The sequence below is a fragment of the Atractosteus spatula genome, chromosome 22 (genome assembly GCF_055471065.1).
Source record: "Atractosteus spatula isolate fAtrSpa1 chromosome 22, fAtrSpa1.hap1, whole genome shotgun sequence".
NCBI classification, from domain to species: domain Eukaryota; kingdom Metazoa; phylum Chordata; class Actinopteri; order Semionotiformes; family Lepisosteidae; genus Atractosteus; species Atractosteus spatula.
The window spans coordinates 1,916,232-1,936,331 of record NC_142727.1 but is presented as its reverse complement, the minus strand read 5'-3'; the positions used below and the strand labels follow the sequence as shown (position 1 = coordinate 1,936,331).

At 49.0% G+C, this 20,100-nt stretch overlaps 1 protein-coding gene across 4 annotated transcripts in view; it reads left to right on the top strand.

The window, feature by feature from the left end:
- Positions 1 to 20,100, top strand: part of ptpn6 (protein tyrosine phosphatase non-receptor type 6) — a 31,098-nt gene that overhangs the window by 7,611 nt on the left and 3,387 nt on the right. For all 4 annotated transcript variants that reach the window (XM_088939489.1, XM_088939491.1, XM_088939490.1 and 1 more), the window contains 11 exons: positions 2,653 to 2,847; positions 9,724 to 9,916; positions 10,114 to 10,230; positions 10,534 to 10,656; positions 11,276 to 11,372; positions 13,611 to 13,690; positions 14,923 to 15,069; positions 15,964 to 16,095; positions 17,267 to 17,421; positions 18,537 to 18,604; positions 19,461 to 19,612. In XM_088939489.1, the coding sequence (XP_088795615.1) occupies positions 2,653 to 2,847; positions 9,724 to 9,916; positions 10,114 to 10,230; positions 10,534 to 10,656; positions 11,276 to 11,372; positions 13,611 to 13,690; positions 14,923 to 15,069; positions 15,964 to 16,095; positions 17,267 to 17,421; positions 18,537 to 18,604; positions 19,461 to 19,612 (1,459 nt within the window). The remainder of the gene's footprint in view (positions 1 to 2,652; positions 2,848 to 9,723; positions 9,917 to 10,113; positions 10,231 to 10,533; positions 10,657 to 11,275; positions 11,373 to 13,610; positions 13,691 to 14,922; positions 15,070 to 15,963; positions 16,096 to 17,266; positions 17,422 to 18,536; positions 18,605 to 19,460; positions 19,613 to 20,100) is intronic.

Genomic DNA, 20,100 nt, shown 5'->3' with positions numbered 1-20,100 from the left:
TCTGTGTAGAGTAGTTCCTACTGTCCCGATTAGAGGATCTCATCCAGCTGTTTTTTTAAATACCGGTTCCAGCCTTTTTGTGTAAAGTAGCACGTTTGGAGTTTTTGGACCAATTAACTACTAATTACCTAATTGGACCCCATGAGTTAAATGCCCTCTTCTTGTCGGTCAACTCTCTTAGGAGTTCTGCGTACTCTGTTTCTTTGTTCATCTGCCTTTAACACTGAGGGCCAATAGAGGTGATTTCCAGAACTTTCTAAAGCCGTCATGAGGGTTTGTGAAACTACCAGCTGTCTGTAACAAATTCATTCTCTTTTGTTTTTTTTTAACACTTATTGTTGACACAGTGACAGGGTTTGAATAGATTGGAACAAAAAATGATCTCCACACGCACTGACCGCCAGTACAGATCATCTTCGTATTTTTCGTGTGTTCATTTCCGCGAGACATGCAGAATGTCCAGTTGAAATGTGGTTTTTGCTACAATCGGCGCTCAGTCGATACAGTCGAGGGCATGCATGCATTTGGAAGCCGAGTGTATGTAAAAAAAAAAGCTGCATTTGGAAATTCTCATTTTTCAGACGCGTTTCGCAAAAATGAGAAACCCAGTCCTGATCAATACGTTCATTAATCAAACCATCAGGAAGGTATTTTTTTCAAGACTTCAGTTAGAAAAAAAAACCCTCTTCCAGTCGTGTACTAACGGATAGTGGCTTTGCGGCAGGTACAGCGCTTTATAGTACTACGGCCACTTTTACTATTATTGCTGAAGTTCTTTGTGCAAAATCGGGCCACTTTGATGTGGTTGTAAACGAATAGGTTGGTTTCGAATCTTGGACCACCTACGCGCAGTCAAGCACATTTTCTTAACGTGTTTTTCGCCCCAGATCCGAGCTGTTCTTGTGTTTCAAATGAACCACATCATCTGGACCGCTCATCTTTATCTGGACCTATTGTGGACAAGTGTTTATTCTTCGTTTTGCTCTCGTTTTTACTAATCGTGGGCGACGTTTTCACAGCCGTAACCCTAAAAAAAAAGATATAAATACCACGTGTGAAAAAACCGCTCCATCAAACTCGCCAACAAGGTCTCTCGGCATTCTCTTATTTAGGCCACATGAATCGTGTAGTCATTTATTTAATGAGACGATTAAATGTTTATTCCCCTCTCCCGTGTCGCTTCGTCGGGCCGTCGAAGCACGGAAGGGGCGAGATCCGGCTCAGTTGGGGGAAACTTGCGCGACGCGTCGAAAGGTGGCCAGACGCGAGGTGCCCCCGCGCCCGCCATCTTGTTGCAATGTGGGAAATTTGGAAGGAGGTCTCTGGATCCCGACCGGCTGAACGCGAGAAAGCAAGACCGCAATGAAAAGGTCGTTCGCTGCCGCTGACACCACTTCAGGTGCTCCTTAGACCTACATCTGCACGGAGAGATTGGCCAAAGCGTCCCCTCCATGTGTAGACTTCGCATGAACTCGCTGTCTGGCGCCCTGAGGTTGCTTGGGCACGGGTGGCCGTGTACAGCGCAGACACGCACTGCGTATAGGTGAACTGGAAGAGGTGAATTCCACGTTGAAGAGTAGAAAGAATATTAAAAAAAAACAACAACTGGTTTCTGCCGTGCAACCTTCCTGAGTCCATAAACTTGACAAGCATGAAAAAGAGACCCCAGCCGGAGAGACAGTTGTACTTCAGTGTAAATTGACTTCTGCCACACTCTAACACACAGCTTGTTACATGAAGAGGAAATATTACCTTAAAGGAACTGGCTTATATCCGTCCCTTTTAAAACTCTTGAAGCACACGAGTAGCCACGTGAAACTAATTGCAAGTGGAGAGCCGTCATTTTAACCTTCCGTCCCTGAGCGCCTAGGCTTCGATGGGTGACTTTTTAAATAGGAACCGGAGAGGGAGACAGTAGAAATCTGAAAAGCAGAACGTCTCGATGTATTTTAAGCTGGGCGTTTACTGACCAGAGGTGCATTTACTGCTGCTGTGCCGGGCCCGTAAGGATGGAAATGAAAGCTAGAATTGCAGGAGACGGAATCGCGCCGCTGTTTTTTCCGAGGGCTTGACTCGCTGCCGTGCCCTGCTGGAGGCAACAGGCTGTAAGCGTGTCTTCCAGTCGTTCTTCGATAAACGCGTCGACGGTTCGCCCGGTAACCCTGTGCGCTGCTTTTGCTGAAATGGCAGAATCCTGAAATAAGCCCTGAGTGAATAATGTTGTCTAAAATGTGCTGGGAGTCCACAGTACCGGGATATAGCCTATCCGTGTCCAGGAACGGGAGAGGGGGAAACAATCTCGTTTTGTAATTAGGCTGCTTTTAACAGGTTTCTCTTGCAATATTGTGATTCTAAAACGCGTATGAAAGGGAGGACATCTCTTTTTGAGTAAACGTCGCCTTTCCTCGCTCCTCTTCAGTGTTTGTTTATCCAAAAGGTGAAGTAAAACCTGAGTCACCTGGTCTTCATAGGACAGTGAGCTGCTGTAGATAATGCGCAAGGTGCAGCCCCTGGCTCTGACTCTTTAGGGGAAAAGACAATCGGTTTTAATCATTTGAAGGCTGTTTGTATTCTATTAAAATGATCGCACTGCATTCGGCCGCGGCTGTTTCCCCTGCGAGTGAGCCGGCGGTTCGTGTCGCTGTCGCGCAGGGTTGGGGAGCTGGTCACTCACATCCGGATCCAGAACACGGGGGACTACTACGACCTGTACGGGGGGGAGAAGTTCGCCACGCTGTCCGAGCTGGTGGAGTACTACACCGGGGAGCACGGCACGCTGCAGGACAAGGACGGCACGCTGATCGAGCTCAAGTACCCCCTGAACTGCTCCGACCCCACCACTGAGAGGTCCGCCCCCCGTCTGTGTGCCCGTCCGGCTGTCTGTCTGTCCCTTTGTCTTTCTCTCCGTCCATTTGTCTGCACATGTGTCTGTCCTTCTGTCTGTCTGTCCATCTGCTGTCCTTTTGATTATGTGTCTGTCCATCTGCCTGTCTGTCCACCTGCTTGCTGGTCCATCTGTCTGACTGTCTTGTCCACGTGTCTGTACATGTCTGTCTGTTTGCCTGTGTCCATCTGTCTGTCTGCCAGTCTCTCTGTCTGTCTGTCTGGCCATGTGTCTGCCTGTACATGTGTCAGTCTGCCAGTCTGACACTTGCCCTGAATGGATGGCAGAACAGCAGCCGGGTTCAGTCCAGGGCATGAAGGTGTGTCCTGCACTGACAGGCAGAGAGATCCAAATCTTTCTAGGCCTCAACAGAAAAGACTGGGTGAGGGGACCTGATGCAGTCTTCTATAGGCATTTACAGTATGTCAAACTATGTGGAAGTGCATTTTGAACTGGGGAAGCAGTTCCTTACACAAAGGGTGGTGGGAGTGTGGAGCCAGCTGGCCAGCCATGCTATTGAAGCCAGTAGCCTGGCTTCCTTCACGGAAGGGCTCCACAGATCAGTCATATTCACGACCAGACTAGGCTCGATAGGCCCAATGTCCTGCTCTTGCTCGGAACCATTCTTGTGTTCTGCTGAATCCTCTCTGATCCTCAGCTTTCCTGATCCCAAATGCCAAGCGGTTATTTCTTTTTTCTTATCTTTTTAACGTGGCAGAACATTATGATGGAAGTGTGTCAGTTCCCTTACCTTAGTATAGTATGGCTCGCCGGGATATTTTTGGGGGTAAAAACTATAACTCCCACCATGCAGTGGAACACAGCTTCGCCTAAGGCTGGAGGAGGGAAAAAGCTTCATGGGAATTTTTTTTTTTAATCTCCATCGAGAGTGGGTGACAAACACCCACTGCTTACAACCCTTCGTTGGAAGTCATTGATCTATTTATTCTGGCTTTATCTTGCACCAATTCATTTCCAATTCATTGATCCGGCTCCAGATTTCCCCTCACAGCTTCAGTCATGCTCATGACTTTACGTGTCCATTTTTACTCTGCGCACAGTAACGCTTTCTCTCTCTCTCTGTCTCATTTTTGAACTTCCTCTATTCTCTGCGGTTGGAAAATTCAGTCTTTATACTTCTCAAAATCTTGACCAGGCCCCCCCTCCCTCCCTTCCTCTATCTCTCCCCCCCCCCTCCCCTCCTCTCTCCACCCTTCTCTCTCTCTCTTTCTGTCTTCCTCTCATCACAGTGTTCATGTATTCAAACAGGGATGAGCACGGCTCATGCATTTTGCCAGTCTCTTTCAGCAGCAGCTGAATAAGACTTTCTAGGGACTGATCGTGGGGCTATTACACTAGGTTGTTGGCACCTCAGCACCTGTCTGAACTATTATCGCCCTACTCCCCACCTCACAACCTTCGCTCTTTGAATTCTGCTCTCCTTACTGTCCCCCAAGCCCGTCTACACTCTGTGGGTGACAGGGCCTACTCCTGTTATGCCCCCAAGCTCTGGAACTTTCTGTCCAAGGATATCAGAGAGTCACCTTCTCTAAACTCCTTCAAATCCAGACTCAAAACCCTCTTCTTCAGAAGACCCTTTACTGAACTGGCTCCCTTCTTCACCCCTCTGCTCTTCTTAGAACCACCATCCACGCTCTCCTCTGTGTGTTGTCATTGTTTTTTATCTTGTGTATTCTTCTTATTTATTGTTGTTGTCATTCTGTAAAGCGCTTTGAGAAGCCACCTTTAAAGGCGCTATATAAAATAAAATTTATTATTATTATTATTATTATTATTAGCCAAATCATTTATTGAAAACTCTTTTGACACGCCATCTGGCTTGTTGGTTTGCCTACGGCTGTGGCGTTAATCACAAGAGGGTGGAACAATTTGTGAAGGTAACCAGCAAGATCATTGGAGCAAAGCGGATCGGCCTAAATATACTAGCAGAGGCTTGTAAAAGAGGCAGAGAGCATGATGGGGTGTGTGACTCACCCCCTCCGTTCCGAATCCACGCTCCGCCCCTCCGGGAGACGCCGCTGTGCCGCCAGGTGGATCAGTAACAGACGCAGGAAGTCTTTCTTCCCCGCTGCGATCTCGCGCCCTCGCAGTGCAAAATCACCGTCTTGTCTCCAGACATTCCTGCACTGGCTTCTTTGTTCAGGGACACTTTCCTGCAGGGCTGGCCCCGTCGCCCAGGGTGTCAGTGTAACCCTTCAGCCTGATCTCTCCCCACCAGTGACACTTTACTGCAGGATTCCCTCAGTCAGCCGGTGTGTCTGTCTAACCTCTCCCCCACCAGTGACACTTTACTGCAGGATTCCCTCAGTCAGCCGGTGTGTCTGTCTAACCTCTCCCCCACCAGTGACACTTTACTGCAGGATTCCCTCAGTCAGACAGTGTGTCTGTCTAACCTCTCCCCCACCAGTGACACTTTACTGCAGGATTCCCTCAGTCAGACAGTGTGTCTGTCTAACCTCTCCCCCACCAGTGACACTTTACTGCAGGATTCCCTCAGTCAGACAGTGTGTCTGTCTAACCTCTCCCCCACCAGTGACACTTTACTGCAGGATTCCCTCAGTCAGACAGTGTGTCTGTCTAACCTCTCCCCCACCAGTGACACTTTACTGCAGGATTCCCTCAGTCAGACAGTGTGTCTGTCTAACCTCTCCCCCACCAGTGACACTTTACTGCAGGATTCCCTCAGTCAGCCGGTGTGTCTGTCTAACCTCTCCCCCACCAGTGACACTTTACTGCAGGATTCCCTCAGTCAGCCGGTGTGTCTGTCTAACCTCTCCCCCACCAGTGACACTTTACTGCAGGATTCCCTCAGTCATCCTCTGTCTGTCTAACCTCTCCCCCACCAGTGACACTTTACTGCAGGATTCCCTCAGTCAGCCGGTGTGTCTGTCTAACCTCTCCACCACCAGTGACACTTTACTGCAGGATTCCCTCAGTCAGCCGGTGTGTCTGTCTAACCTCTCCCCCACCAGTGACACTTTACTGCAGGATTCCCTCAGTCAGCCAGTGTGTCTGTCTAACCTCTCCCCCACCAGTGACACTTTACTGCAGGATTCCCTCAGTCAGACAGTGTGTCTGTCTAACCTCTCCCCCACCAGTGACACTTTACTGCAGGATTCCCTCAGTCAGCCAGTGTGTCTGTCTAACCTCTCCCCCACCAGTGACACTTTACTGCAGGATTCCCTCAGTCAGCCGGTGTGTCTGTCTAACTTCTCCTGTATCAGTGACACTTTACTGCAGGATTCCCTCAGTCAGCCGGTGTGTCTGTCTAACCTCTCCCCCACCAGTGACACTTTACTGCAGGATTCCCTCAGTCAGCCGGTGTGTCTGTCTAACCTCTCCCCCACCAGTGACACTTTACTGCAGGATTCCCTCAGTCAGCCGGTGTGTCTGTCTAACCTCTCCCCCACCAGTGACACTTTACTGCAGGATTCCCTCAGTCAGCCGGTGTGTCTGTCTAACCTATCCCCCACCAGTGACACTTTACTGCAGGATTCCCTCAGTCAGCTGGTGTGTCTGTCTAACCTCTCCCCCACCAGTGACACTTTACTGCAGGATTCCCTCAGTCAGCCGGTGTGTCTGTCTAACCTCTCCCCCACCAGTGACACTTTACTGCAGGATTCCCTCAGTCAGCCGGTGTGTCTGTCTAACCTCTCCCCCACCAGTGACACTTTACTGCAGGATTCCCTCAGTCAGCCGGTGTGTCTGTCTAACCTCTCCCCCACCAGTGACACTTTACTGCAGGATTCCCTCAGTCAGCCGGTGTGTAGACATGAACCTCTTGCCATTCTTTACATCTCTGTGCAGAGCAGAACATGAAGACGGCACAGAAGCACAACAGCTGCTGTGGGAAAGAAAAAAAGAAGTGAATTTTATTAAAACCCCTGTCACATATCACAGAACCATGTGTGGGACCCGACCTGCGTCTAAACCCCCAACATTTTCAAAAAAGGCGATTTGAGTTAATCATCCAGGACTGGTAGGTTGAGGCAGACAGAGAAGTGCCTCATGTTGGAAAAAGACAGTCAGACTGAAAGAGAGACAGGGAGGGAGAATTTAAAACAGCCATGCTAACTGCCCATAATTAACGCCTGCTCTGATTTTCTGAAGGCATCAGGCTCCTCAGTCACTGGGGCTTTCAGAAGGTGAAACACAACCAAGAGAATCTGTAAAGCTCTTATGTGCACCTGGAATTGTGAAAGTACATTTTTGAGCCAGCAGTGAAACATCCAAATTTAAGAAAGTTCATTCAGTTCACCTGGGCCTGTTTGGTAGTTAGTTGCTAATTGATCCCATTAATCTCATCCGGCAGTTTCTTAAAACTTAAAAGAAGGCAGGGTATCAGTGTCAGCTTGCTTGTTCCACCCTCCCACCACCCTTTGCGTAAAGAACCCCCTCCTGCCCTCAGATGTGAATCTACTTTCATGTAGTTTACACTCGTGTCCTTAGATTCTTTTTTCACTGTGGATTTTGAAGAAGTCTGCTTGGTTTGTCAGAGCCTCGGAGTATTTTGAATGCCTGGGTCAGATTGTGCAGTTTTTAAGGTTCTTATAATACCATGTGTTAAAGGCCCACTGTTAGATATATGAAGATGCTTTTTCTGTGCCTATATTATACATGCTGTTTTCACCCCCCTATTTCTCTTGGTGCAGTGTATCCCAGCCAGCTGGTATGTCTGCATTAAATTCATCACCACCAATACTTGCAATATTAGTGTATTACAGTTAGTCAGCATGTGTGTATTAGCTGCCTTTTCTCTCTCAGTGCAGCATAAATGGTGTCCGGTCCTGCCTGAACACTGTAGCACATTAGACTATGAGCCCCTCCAACAGCAGGACTGTCTGGATCCAGATTTCCACAGAAGTCTCTGTGCAGAACGCGTCTCCGAGAATATTTAATTCAGTGCATGAAAGGCTTTATGCCACGAGTTGCGGGAGTGTGGAACAAGCTGGCCCGCTCTGTCGTCGAAGCCGATACTCTGGCATCCTTCGGCTTGTGGCTAAATGAGGTCATCAGATCCGTTAGCTGCTTGCTGTTTAAAGGGGTAGGGAGGCTGAGTGGCTGCTTTTGTGCCTTAAGATCATGCGTTCCTGTAGTATTTCTACATTCATGCTGTTCACCAGGTGTGTCTCTGTGATCGCCCTTCAGTACAGTGCTAATGTACCGTAGTATCCTGGCAGTGATAAGGCAGAGTGTCTGTATTATGATACCGTCAATCCATGACTTTGTATAGTGTTGTACTTCATTACTTAATTTATTATGACAAGTGTATCTGTCCCTATACATCTGGGCAGCCATGCGCTGAGAGAGACAGAGTGGGGGCACCAGGCGGGCAGAGAGGGCTGAGGGTGAGAGGAGAGAAAGCAGAGAGAGAGAGAGATAGAGAGAGAGAGAGTAAGGCAGTGAGCTATAAATAACGCTTGCTTTTTTCTGCTGTGTCGAGAATCTGAGACCAAATTTTCCAACCGCCAAACAGGAAGTTCAGACGGAGCGAAGAAAAAAACGACACAAAACTGAGAAGTCACACTGCTAAATTTACACATTTACACTTTCCACTCGTTTACACGAAACGCGCGCGCGCTCACACACACACACGCACTCACACTCTTGGGGTTACACTGGCTCCTACACCAACACGCAAGGCTGACACTTTTCTGTGTGTGGACTGTCGGGACCCAGGCCTTCAGACAAATCCTGTCCCTTCCCGCCTTGTCCTTCCTGGGGGGGGCGTTTTCTGTCTCTGCCAGAAGCCACAAGATATAAGATAAGATAAGTTCACTTTATTGGCCATATACAATATCCTGCATTAGGAATTTCCTCATACCCCAGCTTGCTCTCCATGAGACACACAGACAGGGAGAGAAGCTGGAGGTCAGAGTGCAGGGTCAGACATTTATATGGCGCCCCTGGAGCAGGTGAGGATTAAGGGCCTTGCTCAAGGGCCCAACGGAGTAGGATTCCTCTGCCGGCCGTGGGATTTGAACCAGCAACCTTCCAGCCACAGGCACAGATCTTTAGCCACAAAACCACTGCATTGCCCCCAGAATAAGCCCGAACCGCCATCTCCAGAGCACTGGCAGCCCCTGATGGCTGTTTCTCTGCCAGCCTCCTGGGTTCATCTTCCTGGTGAGTGTCTGCACTAGGCCTTGCACGACGCCCACAGATGAGCCGTGCCGCACACCCTGGGGCCTCGTGCCCGTGGTGTGTCGAGGGAGTTTACAAACTAGCCCTGATCCCCTCCACTCCCACTGCAGGGCTGGGGTACTGTAGCGACCCATCAGTCAGGTAACAGTCTAAATGAATCTCTTCTCTTCCGTCTCTCTGTCCCATTGCAGTGGTGCTGTGCTGTAGTGTCCAGTCGGTGACCTCATAATCTGAATTAATCTCTCTGTTGTCCTACTGGAGTATTACTGTTCTGTAATGTCCAGTTAGCTAACAGTCTGAATTAATCTCTCTGTCTTCCTAGAGTGTTACTATGCTGTAGTGTCCAGTCAGTGAGCTAATAATCTGAATTAATCTCTCTGTCCTACTGTAGTATTACCTTTACTGTAGTTTCCAGTCAGTGACCTCATAATTTGAATTAATCTCTCTGTCCTATTGAAGTGTCACTGTACTGCAGTTTCCAGTCAGTGACCTCATAATCTGAATTAATCTCTCTGTTGTCCTACTGGAGTATTACTGTTCTGTAATGTCCAGTTAGCTAACAGTCTGAATTAATCTCTCTGTCCTCCTGGAGTGTTACTATGCTGTAGTGTCCAGTCAGTGATCTGATTGTCTGAATTAGCCTCTCTCCCTTTGTCCTGCTGTTTTTCTCTCAGGTGGTACCATGGACACCTCTCTGGGTCCAACGCAGAGAAGCTGCTGTGGGAGAAAGGGGAGCCGGGGACCTTCCTGGTGCGGGAGTCCCTCTCCAAGCCCGGAGACTTTGTTCTGTCTGTGCTGACAGACGAGAAGAAGGACGTGGGTGGGCAGATAAGGGGGCGCGTGTCACACATCAAGATCATGTGTGAGGTGAGAGAGAGAGAGAAAGTGCAAGGCCAGTGGGAGGGGCAGTGGCGACGCACAGCCAATGGGAGAGGTGGTGGCAGGCGGAGTCATGGCGGTGGGCGGGGCACGTGTGGTGGGAGGGGCCAGAGCATGACAGACTGTGCAGGCTCACTGGCTGACAGACTGACAGATGGTGCTCTGTCCCCTTTTTTGTCTTTCAGAACGATCGGTACACAGTGGGCGGTCTTGAAATGTTTGATACTCTGACAGATCTGGTGGAACATTTCAAACGCAAAGGAATTGAGGAACTAAATGGGACCATGGTCTACCTAAAACAGGTAATAATAAAGGTCATGTAGCAGCGATACATAGACGAGTTTTACAGCTAGTAATGCAATACTATGCTAATCCAATTGCTGATTGCTAAAAAAGCAAAGCAGTGTTTTCTTCACGTCTGTGGGATCAAAGGGAATTATTTGATCAACAGCTCTGTGTTTCCAGCATTACATAGACCTCCATTTCCTTGATTGATCGGTGTTGTATTGTATTGGACATTCTGATGGTCGTAATTGTTAGTCATTGCGGACGTCCGAATGAGATAAAGATGGTAACGGCAGTTCTCCCGATCTTCTGTGTCCCAGCCGTACTACTCAACGCGGGTCAATGCGGCCGATATCGACAGCCGTGTCCAGGTCCTGGCGCAGACCGCTGGGAGAGAGGACGCCCAGAGCTCCAACAAGGCCGGATTCTGGGAGGAGTTTGATGTAAGGTCCAGTGGGACAGAAGGGGTGGTGAAACAGAGGCAGACGTAGAGTGGGGGCCAAGGGAGATCAGGGGTGTCCACCCTGCAGTTTCCTGCTTTCAAAGTCACCACCTCTTCTGGAGAACAGAGAGAGCAAGAGAGTGTGAAATTGATAAAGAAGAGAGGGAGTGGCCAGGGAGAAGAGGGAGTGGTCAGAGCCTGAGACAGTGTGACATTAATGAATGGGAGAGGGAGTGGTCGGAGAGGAGAGGGAGTGGCCAGAAAGAAGAGGGCGTGGTCAGAGGGAGAGACCATTATAATAGTGGGTGATAAGGATAATAGCCTGGATAAGGAGTGGGAGTGGTCAGAGTGGTCAGAGAGGTGTGTGTCCAAATGGGGGTGGGGTTGGTCAATGGGGAGGTGCGGTCACACAGGGAGTGGGAGTGCTCAGAGAGAAGGCAGCAGAATATTGAAGATTAACACAGGAATGGAGGATGGAGAGAAGAATGGGAGAATGAATTTGGGAGGTGCCATTCATTATCGATGGGAAGCACCATATGCCACAATTCCCCGTGTGTCTCCAAGACCCAGTGCATCCCTGCTCAGCCCCAAATCGCGCTCTCTCTCTCTCGCTCTTCCAGGCTCTGCAAAAACAGGAGGCGAAGCTGAGGAAGAGTCGCGATGAAGGGATGAGGCCAGAGAACAAGAGCAAGAATCGCTACAAAAACATCCTTCCCTGTAAGGACGAAATTGCCGTTGTGTTCCTGTGAGCAGAAGGTCTCTCCTGATGTCTTCTGGTGTGACCCTTTCAGCCTCACACCCGTTTACCACAGTGCGGCTCCTTCACAAAGAAGTGCTGAGATCTGGGTGGTGGAAAATATTCACACCGTGGCGACCTTTCTTGCTGCTGTCGCTGCTGTGCTTAATTTGCATTAATCACCTAGGTGCTGGTAGCTTTAGCGAACCAGTTAAGCTTTGCGGATTGCCCCCAAAGAGGCGTTGTAGAATCTGCCTTGCGAATCCAAGATGCTTTGTAAGACTACGCAAACACCTGGCGGAGGCTGTTTGCTGTCGGACGAGCGAGGGTTCGACATGCAGGGAGCAGAAATACGAATCGGAAATTTAAGATGGGGAAACGCCGAGTCGGGGGGAACTGCGTATGAAAAAGACTCGGTTGTCTTTGTCGACCGTTCATTTCCATCTTCCAAGACAACGTGGGGAAGCAGTGGCCGTTTAAACATTAGGATATGTGGATACAAGTCTAGAATTTAAATCACTGGATGTTATGTTTCAGTTGTGCAATGCACAACCTCAGACAGGCAAGAGATCTTGTTTAGGATGGCAGCCATGTTTGTAGGAGATTCCCAGGCTAAAAGGCATGTCCCACACTGAGAACAGAGAAAATGCTGAGGGGGGACTTGATTCGTGTATCCTCAAATCCTCAAAGATGTTAGAAGAGACAGCCCAGCAGGTTTTTACGTTATTAGCGGTGGAGCAGGAATCAAGGACCACAAATGGAAGCTACACAGAAGTGCATTGACAACCGAGAGTGGCGGGGGGGGGTCCATACACAAAGGGTGGCAGGAGCAGGGAACAGGCTCCCCAGCTATGATGGAGCAGTAACCTGGGCTCCTTTCAATAACCGGACAGAGAAAGCCCTCAGATACGAGTGGCTGTATCTTTGTAACCTTTCTCACATTTTGTGTTGCAAGGGAACGAGTGCTGGAGTGGTGGCAGTGATATTTTACGCTACAGGGCTGCGAGGCACGCGGGGTCTGGAGTATAGGGTAGGCCAGGGAAGAAGACTCAGCAGGGCCCAAGAAGTTAACAGGATGTTGACAGAGAGAAAGGCAGAGTGTTTGAGTGCAGGGTTTTTGTCATTTCCTGTCAACGGCAGTGCTGGGGTTGACACAAGCTCTCCAGGCCCTGATTACTGTACCTCGTTACCGGTACAGGTGACTCAACCTCTCGTAACAATCTGAGGCCGGTGGTAAGGGGTCGAACTGAGGACCTGATGACTCACCTGCGTCGTCTCGCAGACAGGAGGCTACAAATGAAAAGCACGCAGGCACCAAGTGCCAGGCTGATTCGAACAGTGCACAGAGGGGTGCGTTTCCTCATTGCGGGGGGCTGGAGAGCTTGAACAAAAGATGAGGCTGTCAGGCTGGACCCGAAGTGTTCATGCGTTCAGAATCACGGCTGGCGGTTGTGCTTCTCTTTGCACTGTGGAAGATAATGCTACGATGTACAGTTGCTCCTCAGGAAAACCACATCCGTGATTTAAGGTGGCAGTCCTCACGCTCTTCAAGATGGCAAAAACAAGAGGAAGCCGTTTTAAGGCTAATCAGCGTTTGGTCGTTAGTAGCTAACTGGCATGAGGATCTGATCCAGCCCTTTCTTGAGAGAAGCCAGGGGATTCGGCTTCAACAACGGGGCTGGGCAGCTTGCTCCCCCCTCCCACCACCCTTTGTGTAAAGGAGAGCCGCCTGTTCTCAGTTTCAAAGGCACTTTCACGCAGTCCTCGCCTGTGTCCTCCTGGTTCTTGCTTCGCTGCTGATTCTGAAGCAGTACACTGGGTTGACTCTGTCAGTGTCTCTGAGGGTTTCGGAGCGTGCATAAGGTGCTCTTGTAGTCTTCTCTGTTGGACTTCCCTTTAAGCCCCAGAATCGGTATCAGTAATCTTTCATACTGGGACAGGCTCCAGCTCCTCCACAGTCCCTGAATTGGACAAAACAGTTAGAAAATGGATGGGTGGCGACTATGGGAGAAGGAAATGGTTGCTTTCCAAGATCCAGTGTCCAATCGTCTCATAAGAGATGGCAGATCGGTCTTGATGGCTAAAATACCCTGGCCATGCCAGCCAGAAACACATGAGAATAGGAGGTAAATGGGGTAGTTTCTTTCAGTCTGCGTGGAGGCGTCGGTCTGTCCTTGTGTCTGTGGTAACTCTCTCTCTCTCTCTCTCGCCCTCTCCAGTCGATGACACCCGAGTGGTGCTGGAGTCTGGAGACCCCAGTGTCATCGGCTCGGACTACATCAACGCCAACTATGTCAAAGTGAGTCTCTCTCTGCTCGTTGGGCTGGAGACCCTGAACTCCTGTTGTGGTGCAGAACGTTCTGAGAGAGTGCTGGATTCCGTCTCCTGCATCGGAAATCCTTCAGTAGCACTCCAGCGCGACTCCGGCTGGTCTCTAATAATGCCGCAGACGTGCTCTGATAGTTAAGGAACGGTGTTCCAGTGGTACGCCAATAACTCTGCAACATCAGTGTGAGGAGTTCATCTTAACCAGCAGGGCTACCACCCTGTGGTCTGGTCCCATCAGATCGCAGGACCAAGGCAAGGCTGGGCATCTTGGTGGAGACCGTGGACATTGTGTTGTAGGATGAGGCCGTAAACAGATGTCCTAACTGCTTGGCCATCACTGGTCAATCAGTATCATTAACTCTGCTCTAACAGTAGTTAGTACAGTCGTTAACTGTAACATAACAGTAGTTAGTGAACTGTGTACTGGGTATTATGTACGTCTTATCACAATAGGAGTGCTATCACCATTGTCCTAGATAAATTCTACTCTTAAGTAATTGCTTCTCCATTACAGATCCCACAGCTTCTGTGTGTCACTTAGGTGGGGCAGCATTTCAGTGGTGAGCGAAGCATGTTGCAGGTCCTCTCCTACATGCCAAGAGTTTTAGGATCCTTTGGGATGCTGTTGTAAATGCAACAAACACGTATTCTAATTAAAACTACGGCGGCAATTTCGGATTATTGGACTGAAATCAGAAGGAATCCCTCATTGATTGATTCAGTCAGTTCCAGAAATCCCTGCTTTGTCAGAAATATTCCTGCGACCATCTGCAAATCCTCTGATCTCGCCACCACACTAACCCTGCGACCCTTCATCTGCTGTGCTGCACACAGAAGTCAGGGAATCTCCACTCGTACAGCAAGATCCGGCATGGCGTGGCTGTAATTTCGCTGAAAGGTTCTGAATTAATCCATCCTTCCGTTTCCTGACCTCTTTATCCACTTCTGGGTCGCAGGGGGGGAGCCGGAGTCTATCCCAGCAAGCAACCGGCACAAGGCAGGATACACCCCGGATGGGACGCCAGTCCATCGCAGGGTGCACACAGGCACAAAGAAACACACACACACAGTTTTCCCAGAAGCCTATTAACCCGTTTTGAATGTTCAAATACGGTAACCAGACTCAAATGTTAGCCTGTAAATGCCGCTATGTTAGTGCTCGGAAGCTCTGAAGACAACCCGTCGATTGTGTCCTGTCCGCAGAACCTCGTCAGGGAGCCCGGGGATCAGAAGGTCTACATTGCCACGCAGGGCTGCCTGCAGACCACAGTCAACGACTTCTGGCAGATGGTGTGGCAGGAGAGATCCCGGGTCATCGTCATGACGACCCGAGAGGTGGAGAAAGGCAGGGTGAGTCGGACCCCCGTTCTTCCGATTCCCCACTCCGTGCCAGGGAATGTGCCGCTATGGAGAAAAGACTAAATACTGATGGGACTGCCAGCAGCCAAGTCACCCTGCGACTCAGCACTGGCAGCCCCACTGGAGCTCAGCAGGTGTGAGCCTGGCCAGTACCTGGATGGGAGACTCCTGGGAAAGCTCTGGTTGCTACTGGAAGAGGTGTTAGTGGGGCCAGTAGGGGGCGCTCACCTTGCAGTCTGTGCGGGTCCTAATGCCCCAGTATAGTGATGGGGACACTAGACTGTAAAAAGGCATAAAACCGAGGTCCTGACTCTCTGTGGTTGTTAAAAATCCCAAGGTGTTTCTTGAAAAAATTAGGGGTGTTAATCAGTCATCCTGGCCAAATCTCCCCCTGGCCTTTACCAATCATGGCCTCCTAATAACCCCCATCTCTGAACTGGCTTCATCACTCTGCTCTCCTCCCCACTGAGAGCTGGTGTGTGGGGAGAGTACTGGAGCATCATCCAGGTGGGGCTGCACACTGGGGGTGGTAGTGGGATTCCTGCCTGTAAAGAGCTTTGAGTGGAGTGTCCAGAAAAGTGCTATAGAACTGCAATGAATTATTCTCAAATGAATTAATAATAATAATAATATTGATATGGTGCTCCCAACAAGGAGATGGAATTGATGCAAAGATCCTTTCTGCTAGTTACCTTCAAGGGCACGGTGCTTCCATATCTCTCAGGACAATCTAGCTTCTCTTCTGCCGCAAGAACCCAGCCAAGGTCCTTGGAAACCAGGAGGTATCCGATCGGGGTTTCCGAGTCGAACGCAGACCCGAGAACTGAGATCGAAGTTGCAGAGAGATCCCGGCCTGCAACGCGGTTGCCTTTTCTCGCCCTCCAGAACAAGTGCGTTCCGTACTGGCCAGAACTGGAGGGGACGAAGGAGTGCGGGAACTACCTGGTCCGGAATGTATCCGAGCACAATGCCGCCGACTACAAAGTCCGCATTCTGGAGATCTCGCCCCAGGACGAGGTCTGTGTGTGCGTGTGACTATGTCGCACATCATCCCGCGCGTCACGGTTGTCTGGTGCTGAAAACGCTAGCCGTTCATCCTTTGTAGCAAGAGGACAGTGGGAGGGGCTGGGAGAACCCGAAAGAAACCAGAAACAAAAAGGAAAAATCCAAAATGCGCCGTTTAGTCAAGTTCATGTAGAGCAGCGCCCAGGCTGGACCCCGTTAGATAGATAGCCCCCCAAATAAAGGCCAAAATAAAAACTCCAATTGTGGAAAAAGGTCAGCCTTCCCCGGTAAAGATGCAGGATATAGGCTAAAGGAAACGGGTACATAAAAAGGAGGAAACTGGCACAATCCCCCTCCGGGACTGCCGGTGTGTAGTGATCCTCCCCTTCCGGGGTAGCCCTGCTCGTCCTCTTCGGAGGAGGTGCTCAGTGTGCCTTTAAAGGAATCACAGCTGCACGCGCTACTCAAAGAGGAGGTTCCAGATTCCACACTGAACAGGCCCCTCGCGTGTAGGGCCGCAACGCTACTTCTTTAACAACATCATCGCGCTGAGTGCATTCTCCACAGTTCGCGGCTGTGCTAGACACTCCTCCCACACGAACACAGCCACAGCAGGGAGACTTCCATTCCAAAATGACTGCACAGTAAATACTCATTTTTAATAATAATATGCTAACACTACAAATGCACAAACTCTGCAAGCAGCTGACATAAACGAGCTGAAGATTATTGACTTTTACAGTCAGTACTTTACACGCTCTTGTTTGGGTGATATCTTAAAACTGACTGGACTAAAGGCTGGACTGTCAATACGTCATTGCTGTGATCATCATAAGTGAGACTGGGTTCATAATGTGAGTCCTCATGTGTCCATCTTGACCTTAGTCAAGGTTGGACAAACAGTACTTGATCACTGTGATCGTCATGAGTGAGACTGGGTTGATCATGTGAGTGCACATGCGTCCATCTTGACCTTAGTCAAGGTTAGACAATCAGTACTTGATCACTGTGATCGTCATGAGTGACACTGGGTTGATATTGTTTGTCCATCTTGACCTTGGTCAGTGTTTGGTGATCAGCATGCTAGTTAGCTGCTGATCACCAAACAATGGTGATCAGCAGCTACAACAGTGTGACAATGGATCAGCGGGCATGAAGTGACCCAGCCCTCTCTCTTTCTCAGAGTGAAGACACCAGGGAAATCTGGCACTATCAGTACATGAGCTGGCCTGATCATGGTGTCCCCTCAGAGCCAGGTGGAGTGCTCAGCTTCCTCACCCAGGTCAACAACAAGCAGCTGGAGATCCGTGGGGCTGGACCCATGATTGTGCACTGCAGGTACCCAGAGATCCAGCACAGAGTTACAGGGAAGGAGGGAGCAGACCGGGCGGCTCACTGAGTTGCTGGCTAGTTTAACAAGTAATAGGTTTATTCCCTGCTGAAAAAGAGAAGGATGAAAACACAACATTTCAGCTGTGGAGCCTTCTTCAGGTGTGTTCCAGAAGAAGGCTCCACGGCCGAAACGTTGTGTTTTCATCCTTCTCTTTTCAGCATGGGATAAACCTATTACTCGTTCCTTTGCAGCCTACTCGTGCTGACGCAGCTGCCCACCTGAACTATTGGCCAGTTTGTGTTGAGCTTGAATAAGAGAAAGAGACTCAAACCCGACTTTTATCAGCGGGTGTGGACAACCAGCTGTGAAAAGAATGATCATTTCAGAAGGCGTTCTGAACGCTTTTCTCTTTAATAAGTCTCTTTCTTAACCTCCCAACATATTTCTTGTATTTGAATAAATTAAAAAGTTTCCCTCTTTTAAACACAGCTCAAAGGAAACCTGCAGCAAAAAGGTTGATTGTGTAACGAGTTGCCTGGTGCTTAATTCCTTCGTCTTTGGTTTGCAATCTGTTTGTCCTGTCACTCCTGGGGAAAGCATTTATTGGCAATTTGCAGCACAGCATGCCTCCAAATATTTAAATAGCAAAATTGCTGGTGGGGGCTGTAGTTTTTTTGCAGTGGATTGTGAACAGCTCAACCTACCCTGCTTGTGACAACAGAGTTTCAGAGATGCTGTTTGCAATGTAATGCCATTTTCTGAGCTCTTTAAAAGATAAGTTGTTTTTTTTTAACGTGTACTGTATTTATAATTGCTTACTTTTCAATAATGCTGTATTAATCTCAAAATTCATCTTCTTGATAATGAAAAAGTATACATTTCACTGAAGGGTGATATATCTATGTAATATAATATAATAGCAAAGAGTATTATAGAGTACAGCATGAAGTCTGCCCAATGTCCTTAAAACGAACAATTCAGACAACCGAAACAAAACTTCCGGTTGTATCAAAAACCTCTATAACGAAAGGAGTGTCCGCTCATGCTGTGTTTGCAGTCGGTAGGTTGATAGTTGATAGTCTGTTCTTGCTGAGCTCACTCGATTTGTCTCCCCCTACAGTGCTGGAATAGGACGAACCGGCACCATTATTGTCATTGACATGCTGGTAGAAACCATTGACACCAAAGGTAAATATCTGACTCACCGTGGACACATCGTGGCAATATTGTTTGTATGTGAACTTACGTAGTGTTGAAAATGCTCTAATCCCAAAACAATGACACGGTTAGAAAATAAACTACAGTTCCCACAAAACCACAGCTAATTTGTTATGAGATTAAAAGCATTGTGGGATTGTGAGCGTTGGTATAGTTATAAGGAAGAAACACTTTTATAATTATATCCTTACAATTATAAAGCACTTTTTGGGACAGTCCACTCAAATGGGGACTACCCTCCACCACCAGCCCCACCTGGATGATGCTCCAGTACTCTCCCCACACACCAGCTCTCAGTGGGGAGGAGAGCAGAGTGATGGAGCCAGTTCAGAGATGGGGGTTATTAGGAGGCCATGATGGGTAAGGGCCAGGGGGAAATTTGGCCAGGACACTGGGGTAACACCTCTACTCTTTTCAAGAAACACCCTGGGGTTTTTAATGACCCAGGAGACAGGACCTTAGTTTTATGTTTCATGAGAAAAACGTTTAATACATTTTATGTTTATACTGTACACCTTTTGTACAGTACAGTGTCTCCATCACTATACTGGGGCATTAGGACCCACACAGACTGCAGGGTGAGCGCCCCCTGCTGGCCCCTCTAACACCTCTTCCAGCAGCAGCCTCAGCTTTCCCAGGAGTCTCCCCTCCAGGTACTGGCCAGGCTCACACCTGCTGAGCTCCAGTGGGGCTGCCAGCTGTGAGCTGCGGGGTGATATAGCTGCCGGCTGTTTGCTGCTAGCCAAACCAGAGGAATTACATTTCAAGACGAGCTCTCAAAAAATGTTTTGCGTGATGCGGACAATGAGACGGCTCGTGTTCGCAGGGCTGGACTGCGACATTGACATCCAGAAGTGCATCCAGATGGTGAGAGAGCAGCGGTCGGGGATGGTGCAGACCGAGGCGCAGTACAAGTTCATCTACCTGGCTGTGTCCCAGTACATCGAGACCACCAAGAAGAAACTCGAGGCCTCGGGGGTAAGAGAGAGGAGGGGTGACTACTGCAGATTACTGTTTCTGTCGAAATCAACTTTATGTCAAAGAAAACATCTCACATTCCAGCATATTCTACATTATATGATATGATAATATATATCAGATTATACATTGCAACAGAATGTCAGACTAACATGAAAGCAAAACTTTCCATTATCAGTCAGTGCAAGCAGACGTTACAGCAGCAGATGCCGCAAGTGCTGGACTGAAAGATACGGAGGAATTCAGGGAGCTGCATGAAAGGAGTGATAAATGTTGTTGTCACGCACAGACTTGCTTCCTGCTGAATGACATTTTCACATTTGGGGTGTTACACTGACCTCTGCTGGACCAAATGAGAAATCGTTTTCAGCGGTACTTTCTTCCTGATCGCCATCTCGCCAGGAAGTCACCTGGTTTACACCCCTCCCTGTGACAGTCCTCCTTCACCGCTTCGCTAAACGTCAGGAAAGGGAACCACCCACAATCCC